Source organism: Mirounga angustirostris, unplaced genomic scaffold (assembly GCF_029215605.1).
Source record: "Mirounga angustirostris isolate CCGP_5_RB_7025 unplaced genomic scaffold, mMirAng1.0.hap1 SCAF_1, whole genome shotgun sequence".
Classification (NCBI taxonomy): Eukaryota; Metazoa; Chordata; class Mammalia; order Carnivora; family Phocidae; genus Mirounga; species Mirounga angustirostris.
The window spans coordinates 203,542,295-203,563,973 of record NW_026991709.1 but is presented as its reverse complement, the minus strand read 5'-3'; the positions used below and the strand labels follow the sequence as shown (position 1 = coordinate 203,563,973).

The following is a 21,679-nucleotide window of genomic DNA, read 5'->3' as shown; positions in this document are numbered from 1 at the left end:
CTCTAGCGGGTCCGACAGAGTCTTCCCAAGTGCAAGTGCGTCGCCCGCCCGCTCCGTCCAAGAACCAGAGAATTGTCCGTGCGAAAGCGCCCGTGGAGACCCCGCCCAGCCAGTGCCTGGAATTCCACCATCAGCGTTTATATTCCGCTATTCTGCGCTGTCCTAGGTTAACCTGAAAGTAATCCCCGAGACTCCCCTTTCTGGCTTTCGGGGAGCCAGACACAGACCGGACACTTAGCTCTGCAGGAGCAGGCCTGGGCCAGGAAAGCCCAGAAGGCAGAGAGGGCTGTGCTGGGGATTCCAGAAAGGTGTCCTGTCGGAGGGGGACCTTGGAGCTAGGTCCTGAGGATGAGTTTGTCAAATGAAGAAGGGAATCCGAGGAGGAAGGAACGGCGGGAGGGAAAGCTAGGGGAGGAGCGAGAAACTTGGAGAGTTCTGGAAACACAGGTAGGAATCTTCCCAGAAATTTGGACGAGATTTTACTAGGACCAGGGCGTGGGTTCCCCGGAACTCATCCCTCTCCGCCCCTGAGATGCTCTTGCTTCGCCTAAAGCCACGGGGTGGCCAGATGGAAAATACGGGGCTGGAACCCTCGCCTCGGTGTAAATCCCACCGCCCTAGGCGCAGCCTGGTTCTTCCTCCCACCCTTCATTTCCGGTGTCTGGGATACCCGCGGTTCTAGGATCCTAAAAATTCGGTCTAATGTTGCCGGGGGAACGCCATTTCGCTGCACCCCCGCGTCCAGCCCCTTCCCCGCCTCTTGCCCTGACATTAGCCAATAGAAACGAAGATCTTCAGTGAGTCTCCTAAGGGGCCCAATGATGATCGAGAATCGTGGAGCACTTTACCAGTCACGCCGCGGAGTGGGTGGAGCCTCCTGTCAGGACTAGAAGCCACCCAGGCAGAGCGGGTAGGCGGGTCGCCGGTTGTGAACCCATGTGGCGGGTGTTGTGGACCCTAGTAGCTCGGGCCGCACGTGGGCCTCGCAGGTGGGGCGATACGGGAAACGGGTGTGACAGCGTGGGGTGCTGCTTGGGCTCCAAACCCTCTCCCTGGGATCTGGGTCCCAGTTCCCTGGGGCAGAACCACTTTTCACATTTTCCCAAGCCCCAATCCGTTCATCCCCCTGCCGCAGAGCCCACATCTGGGTCACCTGTTGGCCTCAATGTACCCATTCGGGTCACACTCTGACATCAGCGCCCTCACCCTCACAATATATCCACCCCCCACCCCCACCCCCCGCCGCAGACCCACATCTGGGTCAACTTCTGCTCTCAGAGACCTCAATCGGGTCACCCTCTGGCCTCAGACGCTCCAATCTGCCCACCCCCCAGCCTCAGAGCCTCCACCTGGGGCATCTTCCGAACATCGAACGCCCTATCCACCTGCCACTCAGCCACAGAGCCTCCCAGAGGCACTGATTCTTCTCTCCAGTCCCAGATCGTGCACGCGCCAGGGCAGCGGCGCCCCGGCCCCCGGTTCCGGGGCCACTATCTTCGCGCTGAGCTCCGGCCAAGGCCGCTGCGGCATCGCGGTGATCCGGACCAGCGGTCCTTCCAGCGGCCACGCCCTCCGGAGTCTCACGGCGCCCCGGGACTTGCCCCCGGCTCGCAGCGCCTGCCTGCGCCTGCTCAGCCACCCCCGTTCCGGGGAGCCGTTGGACCACGCGCTGGTGCTCTGGTTCCCAGGTGAGGGGTTCCAGATCCCGAACCTGCTGTAGCTCTCATGACCCAGTTTCCCACCCCCCACCCAAGGCGTTTGCCTAGTCGTACTCTCCTCGACTCCCATCTCGCCACACTAGGTCCCCAAAGTTTCACGGGTGAGGACTGCGCGGAGTTCCACGTGCACGGAGGCCCGGCGGTGGTGAGTGGCGTCCTGCAGGCCCTGGGTGAGTCTGCAGCCATGGGTTCGAAGTCTGGCTCTGCCAGTGGATCTGGGTGGGGGCCAGGGAGCTCAGGATCCACTACCTTCCCGCAGGCAGTGTGCCAGGGCTGCGGCCGGCTGAGGCTGGTGAGTTCACCAGGCGGGCATTCGCTCACGGGAAGCTGAGCCTGACCGAGGTGGAGGGGCTAGCGGATCTAATTCATGCAGAAACCGAGGCGCAGCGGCGGCAGGCGCTGAGGCAGCTGGACGGGGAACTGGGCCACCTCTGCCATGGCTGGGCCAAGACTCTCACTAAGGCAAGCCCCCTCTTCGCCCATTCCCTGCCTCAGAGACCCCCCTGCCCATTCTGTGTGTGAGAGCTTCCTGTGCATGAGCCTCCAATCTGGTCCCTTGGGTCAGGCTTGACCTGGGCCCTTTGAGGGGGGGGTTCCTGGGTTACCACATCACCACCTCCGTCCCCCTCCCCCACCAGGCTCTGGCTCACGTGGAGGCCTATATCGACTTTGGTGAGGATGACAACCTGGAGGAGGGCGTCCTGGAGCAAGGTGGGTCCTCCTAGCGGTTGGGGACACCTGGCATCGTAGCCCTTGGAGGCCCCCTCACTCCCAACCCCTCTGCTTTCTTCCATCCACAGCTGACAGCCAAGTGCGGGAGCTGGAGCTGGCACTGAGCGCACATCTTCGAGATGCCAGGCGCGGGCAGAGGCTTCGCTCAGGAGCGCATGTAGTGGTCGCAGGACCCCCCAACGCTGGCAAGAGCAGCCTGGTGAACGTACTCAGTGCGTGGGAGGCGGGGCATAGTGCCGGGGGCGCGGCCGGGAGCTGGGGAGCTGTTCAGGTGTGGGGGAGGAGCCGGGAGGTGGATCCTGGGGGAGGGGCTCTACGGCCTCCACCCCGCCCTCTTCGCGATAACCCCCACCCCCCATTCCATCCCAGGCCGGAAGCCTGTGTCCATAGTGTCCCCGGAGCCGGGGACCACCCGCGACGTGCTGGAGACCCCCGTGGACCTGGCCGGGTTCCCGGCGCTGCTGAGCGACACGGCGGGCTTGCGCGAGGGCGTAGGGCCGGTGGAGCAGGAGGGCGTGCGGCGCGCCCGCGAGAGGTAGGCTGGTAGGGTGGTGGGAGGGGGAGACAGAGCCCTTCCACTTCCATTTCTCCTTGCTGCCTTTATTTTGTGTCCCTCCCGAATCAGGAAAGGCTGCTAAGGTCTCTTGGGTGGGGGCTCTGATGTGGGGAGAGCCGCCGTGTGAATTCAGCCTCTGTTCCTGCCCCGCCCCGCCCCCACATGCCATGCCCCGCCCCTCTTGCTCTGCCGCCCCCCCCCCCCCCCAGGTGCCCTTAATTACTCAACTCCCCGGCGTTACTTCTTGGTTGGTTCTCCCTGTTCCCCCAGGCTGGAGCAGGCTGACCTCATTCTGGCGGTGCTGGATGCTTCTGACCTGGGCTCTCCGTCCAGCTGCAACTTCCTGGATACCGTTGTCGCCCCCCCAGGCGCTGGGAGCCCCAGTGAGAACAGCCGGCGCCTCCTGCTGGTGCTGAACAAATCGGACTTGCTGCCTCCAGGGGGCCCAGACCCCAGGCCCGACCTGCCCCCGCACCTGCTGCTGTCCTGCTTGACCGGAGAGGGTTTGGATGGCCTCCTGGAGGCGTTGAGGAAGGAGCTGGCTGAAGTGTGAGTGGCTCCCCCGCCCCGCCTCCGCCCGTCCCCGTTCCGCAGCCTGCCTCAACCCAAGTTCAAGTCAGGGCAGAGCCACTGGCTTTGGACACGTACCCGCCCCCCAGGCTCATTTTCTGGGTCCACAAAATGCAAGTGATCATCCCCCTTCCAATGGTAGTTGTGAAAGTTGGGAAAGACCGCATCCTTTGTCCCTTGCAGGTGTGGGGACCCGTCCACAGGCCCACCACTTCTGACGCGTGCAAGACACCAGCATCATCTCCAGGGCTGCCTGGATGCCCTCCGCCACTACAAGCAGACAAAAGACCTAGCCCTGGCTGCTGAGGCGCTGCGACTCGCCCGGGGCCACCTGGGCCGCATCACTGGCGGAGGCGGCACTGAGGAGGTCTTGGACATCATCTTCCGGGACTTCTGCGTGGGCAAGTGAGGGGACCACTGAAGCTCCCAGCCAGGCTGAGGGGGAGGGGCCAGAAGCCCTGAGGCATGTGGGAATAGCTTAGGCCGAGTGAGAATCTCATCCCCTGGGGCAAGAACTTGGCCCCAGGACGCTGAAGCGAAGTGCCACCTTCAGAGGTGGTGAGCTCCCTGTTGCTGGCTGTAGCTTAGTTCCCTGGCAGGGACATGCTAGGGGTTCCAGCCCTGGAGTGGAGCTCAACGGAGGTCCCTTTGGGTTCCGATGCTGGGGGAGTAGGAGTGGACGGTTGCGATAGGGGTGGGAGGGCCTCAGGGATCTTTGTTTTGCGGTTTTTAATTTATTTTGCAAATACTAAAGGAATATAAAGAAATTCAGGTGATTCAGAAATGCTTAAACATGGAAATCTCCCCCCCGTCCCATCCCTTGGGGTCAGTTTGTGTCCTTCCAGAATTCTGTCTGCTGTTTTGCATACTTGTGGATACACCTATAAAATATGTTTTGTCTTGTATTTTGTAAAGTGTGTGTTTATTGCTCTGCAAGTTATCATTCTCTTTTTTAGTATTAATCTTGAAGCTTTGCCCCTTATATTTTATTTTTATTTATTTTTTATTTATTTAATTTATTTATTTGCCTCATATTTTAAAAGAGACCTGCGAGATCCCAGGTCCCTATGCCCTCCAAGCTTATGCATTCATTCCCTCAGTAACTATCAAGCACCTGCTCTGTGCTAGAATTGCACATGTCATTTTATTGGGTTTTGATAACAGCACAGCACAGTGAGTATTTTGTTATAGTTTTACAGATGAGGAAACTAAGGCTCAGAGAATTAGTTGCTTGACATCCCCACCTTTGGGATTTGCACATAGGTTTGTTCAGACTTCCAGTCTGAGTTTGCTGCAGGCCTTCTGTGCAACAGGCCGAGTGCAGGATGCTGGGAACGCAAAGAGGACTAATTGTCACAGGTGCTGCCCCTGCCCAAGTTAGAGACCTAGTTCCTTATAGTGAAGTCTCATGGCTGCTGTGTGAGCTTATGATGAGGAGACCTGCCTGCTCAGGGACATGAGGGCAGGCTGCCTTGCAGAGGTGACATTGGTACTGAAAGTCAAATGGTGAGAAGGAAACCAGATGGAGGAGGTTGGTGAAAGTGTCCCCGGCAGAGGGCACAGCATGTGCAAAGGTCCTGAGGGGGGAGCGTCATGGTGTGTTCAAGGAACAGGGATGTGGTTGGTAGGGCTGAAGCAGTGAGTGAGGGGGAGAGAGGAGGGAGATGGCTGGAGGAAGAGAGGGAGGGTCTGACTGATAGGACTTTGATACTTTTTCTTTTTTTTGACACTTTCTTTCATTAAGTTTTTTATTTTAATTCCAGTATAGTTAACATACAGTGTTATAATAGTTTCAGATGCACAAAATAGTGATTCAACACTTCTATACATTACTCAGTGCTCATCATGACAAGTGCACCCCTTAATCCCCATCACGTGGTTCACCCATCCCCCCACCCACCTCCCCTCCGGTAACCAGCAGTTTGTTCTCTATAGTTGAGTCTGTTTCTTGGGGACGCCTGGGTGTGTTGGTTTAGCGACTGCCTTCGGCTCAGGTCATGATTCCGGGGTCCTGGGATCGAGTCCCGCATTGGGTTCCTTGCTCAGCAGGGAGTCTGCTTCTCCCTCTCCCTCTGCCCCTCCACCTGCTTGTGCTCTCTCTCTCTGACAAATAAATAAAATCTTAAAAAAAAAAAGAGTCTGTTTCTTGGTTTCTCTCTCTCTCTTTTTTCCTTTGCTCATTTGTTTTGTTTCTTAAATTCCACATATGAGTGAAATCATATGGTATTTGTCTTTCTCTGACTGACTTATTTTGCTTAGCATAATACCCTCTAGCTCCATCCATGTCATTGCAAAAATGACAAGATTTCATTCTTTTTGTGGCTGAATAATATTCTATTGTGTATATATACCACATCTTCTTCGTTCGTCTGCTGACGGGCATTTGGGCTGCTTCCATGATTTGACTACTGTAGATAATACTGCTGTGAACATAGGGGTGAATGTGTGCCTTTGAATTAGTGGTGAGGCCTTGGATTCTGAGACTCACAGGGGCCTGATATGTTGGTGACGAGCCAGCAGAGGGCGCCCTCCTCTAACAAAAGAAGGTCCTGGAAGCCCCCATCAACCCTCTCGCCCTCTAAGGACCCTGGGATCCAGGCTTCCACGCCCACCTGGCAGCAGGTGAACGGTTAATCCCTTGCCACAGGCAGAAAAACAGTCTTAAATAGGGTCAGGATCCCTTCCAGAATCAGAAAAAGAGTCCTACTTCCAGTGATCGAACATACAAGCTCTCAGGTTTTAGGGCACTGGTGAGCAGAGGCTGGGAGGTAGCCAGGGCCAACAAAGGGTATGAAGAGAGTTTTCAGAAGAATTCCCCCACCACCCAACCAAAGGGGGCCCCTGACCCTGTGTCTTCACAGACTTCATTGCAATATGTCACTATTGATTTGTTTGCTTGTTTAGTAGCAAGGGCTGTCCCAACATGGGGAGCTCCGGGAGGGAAAGGGTCACTCAGTGAGCTGAGCCCACGAATATTGCTATTATGTCTATTTTTCGGGAATACAAGCAGGCCCAGAGGAGAGAAGCAATACCATAGGTTTAGCGGGGCTGTGTGTCCAGATGTCCTCCACATCAGGAGGGTTCAGAGGGCTCCCAGGAGGGGTGAGCAGGGTCTGGGTGGGGAGAGAGACACTCTTGGGGCAGGATGCTTAGGCCCCACCCGCCTCCCCCGGGCCCTGGCACACAGCTGGACTGAGGTCCTTGGCTACAGTCCCTTTTTTCCAAGAAGGGTGAGGTGGTTTGTGGGAAGCAGCCATGGGGGTTATTTATAGAGGTCACAGGAAATCCCTAAAGAGTTAGAACCTCACCCAGTGGCTGGGCCACAAGGTCAGGGAGGTGGTCTGCCAATTGCTCCCTGACAAGTACCCAGTCCCTGCCTTGCCCCCCGGGGGAGCCACTAACTTGGGGGAGTCAGAACTACATGGTCAGGTCTGCATAAAGGGAGGGATGGAGCTGAGGATTGCCCCAGAGGCAGCAAGGACAATACCTGGGGCAATCAAGAGGGCTGCCTGGAGGAGGGATATCTGGGGGCAGGACTTGGAGGGAGAAGAAAAAGGCATTCTAGTCTGAGAGCACAAATTAAGAGATAGTCTTTAGCCAGAGAATGAAAGGTCCAGGGCAGCTGGAGGCAAGAGCTGCACTGGAAGTGGGGGTGGCAGCGGCGGGGGGCAGGGGGACACAACAGAGCTGAGGAACTGGACTTTGTTCCCAGGGTAATGGGGAGCCATGGAGGGTGTGTGAGCCAGAGAGGGACATGGTCAGATCCCATGATGGAAAAATCTCTCTGGACCAGCAGGGCCGGGTGTGGGGGCCAGCTGGAGGGATGATATCCTGGGACACTCTGGATGGGAGAGACCAACAAAAAGTCAGACCCGTGCCCATGTGTCCAGAAAGTTTAGAACGATTATTTCTCAGATGAGAAAATGGAGGCTGAGACCGAATGAGTCAAGATTTGGATTCAGGGATGTCTGGCTCCAGAACCCAAAACTCAGACATCCTGTGGTTGCTGGGACTGGCTGGTGTCATCATTCTCTCCAAGTCTCCAGCTTCTCAGGCAGTAGGCTGAGGGTCAGGGACGTCTTCGCTTCCTTGGGGCCTCCAGACTGTCCTGTCTGGGCGGCCTGGCCTGGCTGACCCCTCTGCCCTGGCTTGGCGGGGCCCCAGCCGAGTGTTTCCTGCAGCAGGCGTCTCTCACCCCGGTTTCCGTATCCAGGAAATATCGCTCCTTTGTCCCTCCTGACTAGCCTGCCTTAAGCGTGGCGTTGCCAGCCCTGGCTCCTTGTGACTCATCCCCTCCCCGTCTAGGGTCCCGGGAGAATGGTCTGGGAGGGAATCCAGGCTGGGGCAGTGGGGAAGATGGGGGGTGGAGGTGGGGGGTGGAGGAAGCAAATGACATTCTGAGCTGAGATTCTAGACCACAATTTTTAGGCCGTTTTTCTACTGATGGCCATCCACTTTGTTTCCTGGAGTTTTTGTTTCCCAGAAATGGGGTTGCTGAGCCAAAGGGTTTGTACATCTTTACTTTAATGAAATATCACCAAACTAATTTCCAGAGGGCCACGATGAGATTTGCATTTCTACTAGTCCTGTAGAAAAATGCGCTTTCTCTACATCTTCACCAGCAGTAGGTATTATGGCTTTTTAAACTTTTTTTTTTTCCAGTCTACTGGGTACAATGAGATTTCCCTGTATTCCTCTAATGCACTTTTTCCTGTTTTCCCCACGAATTTAGTGATTAGTGTGTTAAAGCACTCCCACTGGACCCTGGTGCCCTTTCTGGCATCCCATCTTGCCACAAAACAAAACAAGACAAAACAAATGGCCTGAGACTTTAGTGACACTGTTCCTGGAGCCACTCTGGAGAGGGTTAGCTGTCCTGCCTCAGTACCTGGGGGGAAATCTTCGCAAATCTTAGGAAGATGAAAGTCACAGATGGATAACCTGTTTTTTAAGAAACTGTGTTTTGTTTTTTAAGATTTTATTTATTTTTTTAATGGGGGTGGTGGTAGAGAGAGAAAGAGAGAGAATAAGCAGGGGGAGTGGCAAGCAGAGGGAGAGGGAGAAGCAGGCCCCTGACGCTTAACAACTGAGCCACCCAGGCACCCCGAACAGCAGGTATTTAAAAAGCAGTTTCAGGGCTTTGAGGGAAGCTGGTGTCGCCCCAGACTCTTCTGGACTGGGGACAGCCTGGGGACAGGGGGAGGGATCCTAGCTTGCGGGGTCTTTTCTCAGGCATGGCTAGGAGGTGCCTTTTCAAAGTAAAAATCACTCTGGAGTCGTGGAAAGGATTCGATATTTATTTAGTGCCACTAACATTTATATGGGCCACAGGCAGGGCTGGGTGTGGGGGGAGAGGGACAAGGGGCAGCTGCCGTCGCGGGGTCGCGGGCTTTGATGGGGTCAGGGGGGGACATTTGCTCTGGGTCCGGGTGCGGCCTGGCAGGGGAGCCTGGAGACTCTCCCGCAGGGGTGGGGGGGTGCGGGGGAGTGGAGGCTAATGGCTTCCCGTCCCCACTTCCCCTAGGCCCCGCACACTGGGGGTGAGGAGTCGGAAGACGAGAAAATCGGAGGGTGCTGTGGCGGGAGCATGGGGGTGTGCAGATGGGGGGATGCTGTGAGCGCCTGGGAAGGGGGCGACATGGGGCAAGGGCTGGGCAGAAGGTGTGTGTGTGACGTCACTGCATCCAGATGGGACATCACTGCTGTGTCTGTTGGCGAGGGGCTGTGAGAGTATCAGAGGGCGTCGCGGGGTGTGGGGAGGGACGGGCGTGGGGTGGAGGCCAAGGGCAGCCGCTCTGGCGTGTGCGCGGGCGTTCGGCCGGCCGAGGCCCTGGCTGCAGGCTGCGCGTGGGCATCTTGCTGCTGTGCGTCCGCAGACCGGCCAGGCGGGGCCACACCTGGGTCCTCAGGGCCTGGAGCCTCCTCAGCCGCTAGGGCAGGAAGGACATGGTAATACAATAGTCAGACAGATGGAAGGACAAACCTTGCCTGGGCCTGCTGCCCCCCAACCCCAGGCTCCTTCTTGCCTCCAAGGACTCTTCGGCTCTTTTGGGGTTCAGCCTTCCCATTAGACTCCTACTTGTTGAGGGTGGGACTGGGACGTGGGCCTCCTCAGTCTACAGATAAAGAGACAGTGGTCAGAGAGGCCACCTTCTGTGCTCCAGGCCTCTGCAGCAGCCTTTTACCTGGGGTCTCCAGGGCCCTGGGGATCCTGGGAGTTTGCCCCAAGGCCCCTGTCGTATCCCCCACCCCTCCGAAAGGGCCTTTGTCTCCACAGAACTGCCCCTGGGGCTAGCCCCTCACCCATTCTCAGGAGGGTTTTTCCCAGGAGCCTGCCCCTCCTCACACACTCTCCTTGGCTCCCCAGTGCCCTGCCCACAAAGCCAGATCCTTTCTACCCGGCATTCAAGGCTCCACCCTCTCTGTCCCTACCAGTCCTCCTCATCAGAAACTCAAACCCTGCCAAAGTCCTTCAAAATTTCAGGAGGTATCGCTTCACTGCACCCCTCCCCCCTGCCTTTGCAGGAGCCATCCTGCTGTCTGGACTGCCCTTCCCCCTCCTTGGCCTAACAGAGGTTCTCGTGAGGGGTCAGGGGTTGGCTCAGAGGCTGTTTCCTGGTCGGGGAGGAGGGGGCCTCAGCCAAGTCCTGCTTCCGCTGGCCCACTCCCTTCCTTCCCTGGCTCTTCCCTGGGGCCGAGCAGCTTCACGTTCCTTGGCTGGCTCTGCCCCCCCCGCTCCCCCCCCTCCGGCTCCAGCCTGACCGGGATTCACGGCTCCTGGCCAGCCCTGGCCTACATTCTTCACCCACTCCTGCTCACCAGCCTTCAAGGGGGGTGGTCCCTGGCCATATCTCAGAGACCGAGGCTCCTAAGCCCCCAACATCACACGCCTGGACCAGCGCAGGTGCCTTTGCCCTGGTCTTTGGCTGCCACCTTCACCCCCCAACAGCGACTAGAGGGTGCCCCTGAACACCTGAGGCCAGTCATGTCCTATCCTGCTCACGCTGTCCCAAAGCTCCCGAAGTTCTCACTGCAGCCACAGGCCCTACCTGACCTGCACCCCCCGTGCCCCCTTCACTTCCTACTCACCCCCCGGATTGCTCTGCCCGAGCTGCACCAGCCTCCTCACCAGGCCTGGTCCTGTCTCAGGGCCTTGGCATGGGCTGTGCTCTCTGCCTGGTACACCCTCCAGGGACACCCCACCCCCACGGCTCTTCCCTCACCTCCTCCAGTTCTCTGCCCCAGCATCAACCTCATGCAGGGCAGAGAAGCCTGCCTGGTCTCCTGTGGAAAAAATTTTTTTTTTAAAGATTTTATTTATTTATTTGACAGAGAGAGACACAGTGAGAGAGGGAACACAAGCAGGGGGAGTGGGAGAGGGAGAAGCAGGCTCTCCACGGAGCAGGGAGCCCGATGCAGGGCTCGACCCCAGGACCCTGGGATCAGGACCTGAGCCGAAGGCAGACGCTTAACGACTGAGCCACCCAGGCGCCCCTCCTGTGGAAAATTTTAACCTTGCACTGCCTCATCCCTTTTCTGCCTCGCCCACCGCCAAGGGGCTCACGCATCTGGTTTAGCATCTGTCTGCCCCACTAGACTGGGAGCCCCACAAGGGCGCCGGCTTCTCTGCCTATTCCTCCTCGTGTCCTCAACCCCCAGCAGCTGCTCAAGACACATGGGTTGAGTAAACGAACCGAATCACAATTGTGATGGCAATGAACTTGAATGAGACTCGCTGTGTGTCTGGCTCAGAGCCAGGGCCGGATTGCCCATCTTCAACCTTCCACATTGCCACTGCTGAGGGAGCAGAAGGCTAGCTGAGGACAAAGCACCAGCTGACACCCTGCAACCTCCCCCTGGCCCCCAACTCCTGGGTGGGATCTGTGGGACCTTCTTCCAGGAAGCTCCCAACTCTCTTAATGTTAATGCTTTGCCAGAGGGAACACCGATCTTAGCCTGATAATAGCCAGGCCTCCAGGATCCTGAGGGTCTTCTTTAGCTTATGAAAATCCTTTTGAAACCTCCCTTTTCCTGACCTCCCCCAACTCCCAAGTATATAATCAGCCACCCCTCACCACCCCGGTGCAGTAGCTCGCTCTGCCCACGGGTCCTGTCCCTGTGTTTTAATAAAACCACCATTGTGCACCAAAGACGTCTCAAGAATTCTTTCTTGGCCGTCGGCTCAGGACCTCACCGCCCCCCAACCTCACCTATATTCCAAAACTGCATCACAACTTTTGTCTTATCCAGCCACCTTCCCCTGAAACCAATATTTCCTTATTTGTCTTCACATCAATTGTGCGTGTGTGTTTAACTTAAATAAATGGATACCCAAAGGACACAGTCTTATCAGATAAAAAGGAAAACTAGTGCACTTGCCATCAAGAGAAAATGACTTGAAAATGTCCACAGAAAAAGCAGGATGTTGTGTTTCCATCCAGCTGATGCTGGGCTGGGGGTTGGCCCTGGCTTTGGGATCGCAGCTGATGCTGGGCTGGGGGTTGGCCTTGGCTTTGGGATCGCAGCTGATGCTGGGCTGGGGGTTGACCCTGGCTTTGGGATCTCAGGGAGAGCTGCAAGTGGGAGTGTGTTAGCACCGTGGAGACTTTGTGAAGGCCCAGAAGGAATAAGAGTGGAGAAGGAAGAGACTCTCCCGATCGGGGGGGGGCTGAGTGATTTGATGCTGGACCTTGGCCCTGGCCCCTGATCGGAGGCATCTAAAATTCCCATGTGGTTGGTGACACCACAGTCTACGGTTTGCCTAGGCTAGCCCACCAAGGGGCTGGCCTCGCTGGGACTCCAAGCCAGAGCTGATGGCCCCTTTCTCAGGGGGAAGGTGAATCAAGGCTGGAGCTCAGAGAGCCAGAGCCCCTTCCTGAGACCCGGCAGCGGGAGGGGCCCTGCCTTAAGTACTCATTGTTTTCTCTGTAGAGGGATGTCTTGGGGGTAAACAATGTCAAGAGCTTCCCTTTCTCAGCTGGGACGGGTCTGGGCTGGGAGCCTGGCTCTGGCCCTGACTCACTGACGCATGACCCCAGGTTGGTCACTTCCCTGGGGCCTCAGTTTCCTCCTCTGAAAAGTGGGGATAATAATAGAACCTCCTTCCTTGCCATGATGGCTTTGGGCCAAGATAGAGAGAGGAAAACTGTTTGCTTGGAGCAGGGTCTTCTCTCCACCCTCTTGCTTCCCTCTCGGGGGGCTGCTTGAGGCTAAGCGATTTCTCCCAGACAGAGCCATCCAGAGGAGAAGGGACAAGTTCTGGGAGAAGGTAAGCTCCCCGTCAGAGGGGCTATGTAAGAGGAGCCATAGAGGAAATGGAGCTGGATGTGGAGGACCCCCTGGGATTTGAAGACAGCCCTCTGGAAGTCTATTTGTCCCCAGGCTGAAATAGACCCCGAGGCTGAAAGAGACCAGGTTGACCACAGTCTTGCTGGCAGAGCCCATGGGAGGCACAGGCGTGGGGTCAGCGGAATCTGACTTAAAATCCCCGGTGTCTCCCGGAGCCCCGGGTCCTAAACTGCAAATGGCAATGCCCATCCCAGACTCCTTGGTCAGCGATGTGGTCCTGAACGGGGAGCGGAGCCACCACCTGGGAGGGAGAACAGGATGTTCTCGGAGCAATGGCCTGAGTCACCTTCCCTGTGATGCACAGGCTGTACTCTGGGAGGTGGCGGGGGTGGGGGCGGGGTACAGACACGGAGCCCTGACCTGAGTGTGCACAGGGGTGCCTTGATGCGCCTGCTGCAACCCCCAGCCCCTTGCTTTAGGCACTTGTGGACAGCACTTTACTGTTAGCAGAGTTTCCATGCCCTTGATTTCAGAGACCTCCGTTTTTGTAGAGGTTAGAAAAAGAGGCTCAGAGGGGTGGGGGTAGAGGTCCAGGGGCTCCACCTTTGCTCTCCCTCCTCCCTTCCCCAGTTCCATCCACCCCACATCCCACCCCAGTCTGGCCTCTGAGCCTATACTCTGGCTCTTCTTGTCACCTGGAGCTCTGTACCTTCTGCCCTTTCCCAGACCAGCTCAATCCCATCCTCCAGCTCAAAGGCCTCCTCCTCATGGAAGCCCTCTCTTGCACGGAAGCCTGGAGTCCAAGAGCCTGGGTTCGAGGCCCCATCTCTGCCACTCCCCAGCTGTGTTACCTGGAGCACAGTGCACGCCTTCGCTGTGCCTCACTTTCCTGGTCTGGAAAGTGGCGGGTGATGACAGTGGCTTGCCCACTGATAAGGGTTGTGAGGATTCAGTGAGTTGATCTTGCAAAGTGCTTGCAACCGTGCTGAATTCACAGTAAGCACCTAGTAACTGTAGGCTCTTGGTCTTTCTTTTCATGGTTCCTTCATTGTTTCTCTCACCCCCTACTCAGGGAATTTCATGAACGGACCTGCATGGGTCTTGGTCACTACTGGGTCCCCAGGACCCAGCATAGGGCCTGGTTTACAGCAGGCACTCAATTAAGGAAGCAGCAAGTGTGAGATGAGCCTCCCTCCACTCCTAGTCCTGTTCCCAGCCTCCTCTGAAGCCCTGAGACTGAACCATCTCAGTCTGCCCAGTGCCTTACCTGGGTGGAGCTATAGCATTGCCTGCAGGGGGCCTCTGGGACTCCAGGATCCTTCTCTTGAACTCCTCCAGGCCAGCTGGGTCTGTGGCAAGAGGGAGGGGTCAGCTCCAACCAGCTGCCCCAACCTTGGGCTAGGGGTGGGCTGGCAGCCCCAATAGCAGGGCTGAGGTGGGATAAGAAGTAGAAAGACAATCCCCGGACCCCTTCCTGGCCCTGTTTTCTGTCACTCACCGATGGGCTGGGGGTTGGGGACAGGACCCACAGGTCTTGGTATAGGCATCGGCTGCGACTGTGGGAAGAAAGATGGAGGGAGGTTGACAGAAGCCAGGGCCCCTGAACCAGAGTGCCAGGGAGGTTCCTGCTCCTCCACGTCCTTGGATACCTGGGTCTGAGTTCCTTCCAGGGCGAGGAAACATATCGGGGAAATAACCCACATTAATGGATGTACAATCACCTGCACGCACCTGCCCTCAAAGAACTGGGGACTCCAAGGACTGGCTTTCCTTGGAAGCCCCCCCAGAGACCCTGCAGTGGCCTACCTCAGTCTCCCCTACAATCTTAGTTCCAACCCGATCCCAATCCATGACCCCAAGTGAGTCCATCCACCCAACACCGAACCTGGCCCCACTCTGGGCTGAAGCCGACCCACTCTGTAAATCCACTGCCTTCCCTCCAACAACCCTGAGCCTGAAATCCAAAGCCAGTTCTAAACTCAATCACCTAAAATCCAATCCCAACATGAAAACAGAACTTTCCTTAGAATCAAACCCTGACCTAAACCCAATCCTAATGACAAACCTGATCTGACCATAACTTTACATTTAACTCTGATCCCAACCCATTCCTTAGACCTGGCTGCTATGAAAAATCCACCCCCAACCCCCTCCCCCCAGCCCAGCCCTGGTCTCCACCACCGCCACCCATAAACTTTTTCCCAATACACACTCAGCCCAACTCAACCTTAAACCCTAGCCTCTACCTCAAATGGAAGAATTGTACCCCAAGATTAGCATCTGTGCAGTTTCTACTCTGCACCCAGCCCTGACCCTCACCCCTCCCCAGGTCTCCCTACCCTAACTCAGGGTCACCCAATCTTTCATTTCAAATATATCCCGATGCCAACCCAATTCAACCTTCAGTCAACCATCCTAAACCCAAACCAATTTCAACTCCTAACCCACGGTCAACAACAATCCCAATCCTAATGCCCATGAAATCCTAAGTCTACCCTTGGCCCCAAACCTCTAATCATCTCTAGACCCACCAGCCACCTACACTCACCTGAGCTTCAACTCCAGGATTGGTGCCTCCATGCAACCGAATCCAAGCCACTGACATCTTACACCCAGTGCTAGACTTGCCAGGCTGCCCTGCATGTGACCCCTGACCTAACTTTCAACCTCTCCCCACAATCCAAACTCAGCACAACCCCAATTCTAAGACTAATGTAATCTTTGATGGAACCCTAACTTTAACTCAAACCAACTCTAAACACAGCGGTCACTAAGAACTCACTTTAACCCAAACACAAGCTCTGCTCCACATCAAGCCTTCCTCTAGCCTTAAACTTCAGTCTAACTGCCAACCCCACCCATGGCCCCTGATCCTTCAACTCAGACACATCCCATCCCTGACACCAACCCTCCAGGAATCCTCCGTCCTCACACTGAACCCATTTTTTTTTTTTGGTAAAGATTTTATTTATTTATTTGTCAGAGAGAGAGAGAGGGAGCACAAGCAGGGGGAGTGGTAGGCAGAGGGAGAAGCAGGCTCCCCGCTGAGCAAGGAGCCCGACGCGGGACTCGATCCCAGGACCTCGGGATCATGACCTGAGCCGAAGGCAGACGCCTAACCGACTGAGCCCCCAGGCGTCCCACCCTGAACCAATTTTGAGGCCCACCAGCCACCCTAAACTCAATCCCAATCCTTAATCCTTTCTCCATGTCCTTCCAAACTCCACCCCAATCCTATGTCAGTGACACTCTCAAGTGAGTTAACTAACCAGACCCAGACTGGGAAGCTCACCTCAAACCCATTAGACATCACCACCAACATGGCCCCCAGACCGGACCCCAATGCAACCTGAATCCAGGGCCCTCTAGCCCACCTTGGCCTTGATGCAGGTGTCCAGGGCAGAGTTGCTGACGGCCAGTTGCATTTTGAGCTGCTCTGCCTCCCGCTTCTTCTCCTCCAGCTCCTTCGCCAGGCTGTCTCGCTCCTTCCGCAGTGCTGCCTTCTCCTCCAGGGCTAGCTGTGTCTGCCGGGCGCATTCGGACTGGAGCTTGGCCTCCCGGGCCTGGGCCTCCTTCTCCACCTTCTCCTTGGCCTCCTGACTGGCCCGCAGGCCCTTCTCGACCTCTAGCTTCTGGCGCTGGATGTCCGAGTTCTCGCGGGCCACGCGCTCTATGCCGGCCCGCAGGCTCCGGGCTAGCTCCTCCACCTTGGTGGCCATGAGGGTGGGCATGTGGTCGCAGATTCTTCGGATGGAGGGTAAGTCCACGCCTAGAGGATGGTACAGATTATAGCCCATCGTGTCCAGGGTGCGTGGGACAATGGAGTCCCTCCAGAGGCTGCGCAGCTCCGTCTCAAACTTGTCCTTGTCCAGCGGGAGGCAGAGGGCCTGCACCTTCTGCAGGCGGTCCTCAGCCAGCTGTCGCTCCTGCAGCAGCTGCTCCCGGGCCTTGCTGCACTCCATCAGCTGCTCCTCCACCACTCGCTTGTTCAGCACCAGCCCCTCCTTGTCTCTGGTGCACACTTCCTTCTCCTTTGCCACCTCCATCTCCAGCATCTTGGCCTTCTGGTTCAGCATGAGGAGCAAGGCTACAGGGACACGATAATACATCTCAGGAAGGTTGGGGGTTGCCAAGAGACTGGGCAGGGAGTCTACCACCCTGGCTCCCCACTGCCCCGACCACTCACCATTGCAGCTCTTGTTAGTCCCCTTGAGTTGTTCTTGGCATTGCTTCTCGCTCAAGATGATGGCCGCCATGTACTGCTGGTTGTTCATGTAGCTCACCTAACCGGACAGGACACAGGACAGAGCTCACAGTCCAACCCCCGTGGGTCCCCTTGCTCCTGGTTTGCCCAGACGCTCTGGGCTTGGGGCCCCAGATTCCATACCCGGGTGACCTGGGTTGGCCCAGTTCACAAGGGCATGGCTCCTATAGAGGGGATGCTGGATGGATCCTTAAAAGTTGTTACGGTTAATACTATTTGACAATAAAGGGCGCCTGGGTGGCTCAGTTGGTTAAGCGACTGCCTTCGGCTCAGGTCATGATCCTGGAGTCCCGGGATTGAGTCCTGCATCGGGCTCCCTGCTCGGCAGGGAGTCTGCTTCTCCCTCTGACCCTCCCACCTCTCATGTACTCCCTCTCTCTCATTCTCTCTCTCTCAAATAAAAATAAATAAAATCTTTAAAAAAATACTATTTGGCAATAAAAAAGGATGAAGCACGGATACATGCTATAATTCGAATGAACCTTGAAAACATTAATTCACATTTATGGCCAATTCTTTTTTTTTTTTAAGATTTTATTTATTTATTTGACAGAAAGAGAGAGAGGGCACAAGCAGGGGGAAGGGCAGAGGGAGAGGGAGAAGCAGGCTCTCCACTGAGCAAGGAGTCCGATGTGGGGCTCGATCCCAAGACCCTGGGATCATGACCTGAGCTGAAGGCAGATGCTTAACCGACTGAGCCACTCAGGTGCCCTGGCCAACTACTTTTTGTTGAGGATGCTGTCAGGAACTGAATTGTGCCCCCCCCATTTATAAATGGAAGTCCTAACCCCCAGTACCTCAGAACGTGACTGTATTTGGAGATAGCATCTTCAAAGATGTGATTAAGTTAACATGAGGTTATTAGGGTGGGCCCTAATCCAATATAAGGACTGGTGTCCTTATAAGAGGACATCTGGACACCCAGAAGTGCACAGAGGGAAGATGATGTGAAGACACAGTGAGAAGATCTACAAGGCAAGGAGAGAGGCCTGGAACAGATTCCTCTCTCCTAACACTCCAGAGGAACTTGCATCTTGACCTCACATATGTGCAAAAATAAATTTCTATTGTTTAAGCTACCTAATTTGTGGTACTTTGTTAATAAGGCAGCCCTGGAAAATTAATAGAGGTGGCAAAATCATTCCATGGGGAAAAAAGAGTCTTTTCAACAAATGGTGCTGGCATAGCTGGATCTCCACATGTTAAGGAATGAATTTGGACCCTACCTCACACCATATACAAAAATTAACTCAAAATGGCTCAATGACCCAAATATAAGAACTAAAACTATAAAACTCTTTAGAAGAAAACATAGGTATTAACTCTGCATGACCTTGAATTTGGCAATGGTTTCTTTCTTTCTTTCTTTCTTTCTTTCTTTCTTTCTTTCTTTCTTTCTTTCTTTCTTTCTTTCTTTCTTTCTTTTTTCTTTCTTCCTTCCTTCCTTCCTTTTTCTTTTTCTTTCTCTTTCTTTCTTTCTTTCTTTCTTTCTTTTTCTTTCTTTCTTTTTCTTTTTTAAGATTTTATTCACTTATTTGGGAGAGAGAGAGAGAGAGCACAGAGCAGTGGGAAGGGGCAGAGGGAGAGGGAGAAGAAGACTCCCTGCTGAGCAGGTGCCACCCCTCCCGGCAATGGTTTCTTAGATGTGATACCAAAAGCACAAAGAGAAAAACAGATAAATTAAAAACTTTTGTGCTTTAAAGGATTCTAGGAAGGGAAAAGACTGTTGAATCACTATGTCGTACAACTGAAACTGATGTGAGTCAGTGTGTCAACTATATTTCAATTACAAAAAAAATAGAGGCAGGGAAAAAACAACCCATAGATGGGAGAAAATATTTGCAAAGAATGTATCTGATGATAGGACTAGTATCCAGAATATATAAAAGTAAACTCTTATGGATCAATAATAAAAAGATAACTTAATTGAAAAAAGGGCAAAGCATCTGAAACATTTCTTCAAAGAAGATATACACACAGTCAACAAACACATCAAAAAATATTCACCATCATTACTCATCAGGGAAATGCAAATTAAAACCACCGGGAGATACCACCTTCCGAACATTAGGATGGTTATAAATGAAATGGAAAACAAGAGCAGAGAGTAACAAGCATTGGTGAGGAAGTAGAGAAATGAGAAGTTCCAGACAGTACTGGTAGGAATATAAAATGGGGCAGCCACTTTGGAAAACAGTCTGGCAGTTTCTCAAAATGTCACACATAGAATTACCATGTGACCCAGCAATTCCACTCTTGGGTATAGACGAGAGAAACTGAAGCATAGGTTCACACAAAACTTTTGCATGCATGTTTATAGCAGCCCTAGTCACAATCACCAAAAGGTGGAAACAACCCAAGGGTCCATCCACGGGTGAATGGACAAAATGAGGTCCATCCACAGAATGGAATATTACTCGGCCATAAAAAGGAACAGACCCCTGACATGTTACAACAAGGGTGAACCTTCAAAACATCATGCTGAATGATAGAAGCCAGACACAAAAGGACACCTGTTGCAGGATCCCACTTATATGAAATGTCTAGAACAGGCAAATTCATAGAGACAGAAAGCAGTGGTTGCCAGGGGCTGGGGGATGGGGGGGATAGGGAGAGTGACTGCTCATGGGGTTGGGGTTTCTTTTCCAGAGTGATGAAATGCTCTAAAATCAATTGTGATGATTGCACAACTCTGTGAAGGTGCTAAAAATTATTGAACTGTACACTTTTAATTGGGTGAGCTGTAGAGCATATGAATTATATCTCCATAAAGCTGCATTTCTTTTAAAGATTTTATTTATTTATTTGGCAGAGAGAGAGAGCGAGAGAGAGCACAAACAGGGGGAGCATCTCCCATCTCTCACCTCCTGCTGAGGCCCAAGGAATGCGGTCCCAGCAGTGAGGCCTTCCCAGAGGAAGCACACATGTGAGAACATGGGAGATTGTCTTGCCGAGTGAGTATGACATGAGCTGGGGGAGCAAATGGGTGGCTGTCTCCACTAGATGCCCATGTGTGCCGCGGGGACTCTTCCCTGTCCAGAGGGAATGCCTCTGGACAGGGGGATGCCTGTCTCTGTCCCCCAGGAGAAAGCTGCCTCCCCCAACTCAGGCTTTCACTTCCCCATCCACAAAAGGGTTTGGAGCTTCTCCTTACCTCAAGGGATTCAATGATGAGATATTTCTAAAGCAGACACCCAGCATAAGGCAAATGGGAGCTGTTCATAGAGTAAGAACCAAAGGCGCTGAGTTTCTGTTTAGCTAGTTCTTATTCATAGCTGGTATGTGCTGGCACATTCTGAGTGCTTTATACATATTAAGTCATGGGCCCAGGGGTGCTGCCAATCCACAGCCAGGATGCCCAGTTAAACTTAAGTTCCGGATAGATAGTGAATACATTCTTTTAGGATAAGCGTATCCCCAATATCGTATGGGATATACTTGTACCAACAAACTAGGCATTGCTTAACCACATGGGCTCCTCACATGAAATAGAGAGTCTACGACTGTCTCTGGCTCCCAGGCAAGAGGACTGGAGCTCAGGTTGGTGAGGGGACCTGCCCAGAGTGCCCAGGGTGAGCGTCTGGCCCGAGGCCTTACCCGGTCAGCCTGGCACTGGCGGAAGCTGGCATTGATCCGGTCCAGGTCACGGCGGGTACTCAGCAGCAACTGCATGATGGTGTCCTTGGCGCGGGAGGTGAGGTTGAGCTCCTTGGACAGGTTGGCCTGGGAGGCCGTGAGCCCCACGACCTGGCTGTACAGGCCCTCGGCCCGGCGCTCGGTGGCCTGCAGGTTGGACTCTGTGCTCACGTGCACGTTGCCGTAGACCATGAAGAGGACAAGGCCCAGGATGATGAGGAACTGGATGAGCGACACAAAGAGGAAAAAGTAGCGCAGGTAGTACCAGCAGCCCCTCGGGCTGCCCCCTGCCCGCGAGTAGGCACCCCCGTGCTCCATTGCCAGGCCCATCTCTGCCCCGGGGGGCCCGCAGCCCTGCTCAGCTGGTCGGCCTGCTCTGGGTGGCGGCTGCAGTCCCTTCTGCTCACCCTGCCACGGAGCAGGGGCGGGGGGGGGGGGGAGTGTTTATATTACTCCTCTTAATACTTCCTCTGCCTGGCTCCTTCCTGACCGGGAGGAAATGGGGGCTGTGGGTTATCACAATACTCCCACCTTGGCTATGAAGGGAGGGACCGCGGCACTGCTGGGTTTCTGATATTCACTGGGTGGGGCCCCACCCAGCTGGGTGACTGCGGCTTCTTCGGCCACTCGGAGCCTCAGTTTCCTCACCTGCCCTTGCTCCGTGCCAAGCGCTATTCTCAACCACTGGCTGCATACTATCCTGTCATTGGCCCCTGTCGTGTGGAGGAGGAAACTGAGGCACAGGGAGGCAAAGGGACCGTGCCGGGTCTCACGCTGTGAGTTCACAGAGCGGGGCTTCCCTCCTGGTGGACTAGCTATGGATGTGTCCGCCTCGTGAGCTAAATCAGGCAGAGTGCTTGGCCCAGAGCCAGGCACACAGTAGGTGCTCATCAGGGCTTCACAGAGGGCTGACGC

General features: G+C 54.7%; 2 protein-coding genes across 9 annotated transcripts; one reads left to right on the top strand and one right to left on the bottom strand.

The window, feature by feature from the left end:
• The first annotated feature begins 130 nt into the window (after positions 1–130).
• On the top strand, positions 131–4,481 carry GTPBP3 (GTP binding protein 3, mitochondrial). Of its 2 annotated transcripts, XM_054504855.2 has the most exons (9): positions 131–989; positions 1,441–1,688; positions 1,802–1,888; positions 1,978–2,180; positions 2,357–2,429; positions 2,519–2,662; positions 2,820–2,985; positions 3,277–3,555; positions 3,760–4,481. In XM_054504855.2, exons 1-9 carry the CDS (start codon positions 937–939, stop codon positions 3,983–3,985), a joined length of 1,479 nt encoding a protein of 492 aa, XP_054360830.1. In that variant the 5' UTR covers positions 131–936; the 3' UTR covers positions 3,986–4,481. The 2 variants fall into 2 exon arrangements, with proteins under 2 accessions (XP_054360830.1, XP_054360829.1); XM_054504854.2 differs by lacking the exon at positions 131–989 and having other exon boundaries at positions 1,036–1,688.
• A 4,378-nt stretch (positions 4,482–8,859) lies between these two features.
• PLVAP (plasmalemma vesicle associated protein) lies at positions 8,860–21,199 on the bottom strand. Of its 7 annotated transcripts, XR_010413753.1 has the most exons (8): positions 20,726–21,197; positions 17,051–17,147; positions 16,239–16,951; positions 14,363–14,420; positions 14,132–14,213; positions 10,800–10,860; positions 9,603–9,692; positions 8,860–9,506 (listed from the first exon to the last, which is right to left on the bottom strand). XR_010413753.1 is itself a non-coding variant. In XM_064598057.1 (7 exons), exons 1-6 carry the CDS (start codon positions 21,092–21,094, stop codon positions 10,830–10,832), a joined length of 1,350 nt encoding a protein of 449 aa, XP_064454127.1. In that variant the 5' UTR covers positions 21,095–21,197; the 3' UTR covers positions 8,860–9,506; positions 10,800–10,829. The 7 variants fall into 7 exon arrangements, 4 of the variants coding, with proteins under 4 accessions (XP_064454127.1, XP_045718705.1, XP_064454119.1 ...); XR_010413751.1 differs by lacking the exon at positions 9,603–9,692 and having other exon boundaries at positions 14,363–14,527; positions 20,726–21,199; XR_010413750.1 differs by lacking the exon at positions 10,800–10,860 and having other exon boundaries at positions 14,363–14,527; positions 20,726–21,199.
• Between the last annotated feature and the right edge of the window lie 480 nt (positions 21,200–21,679).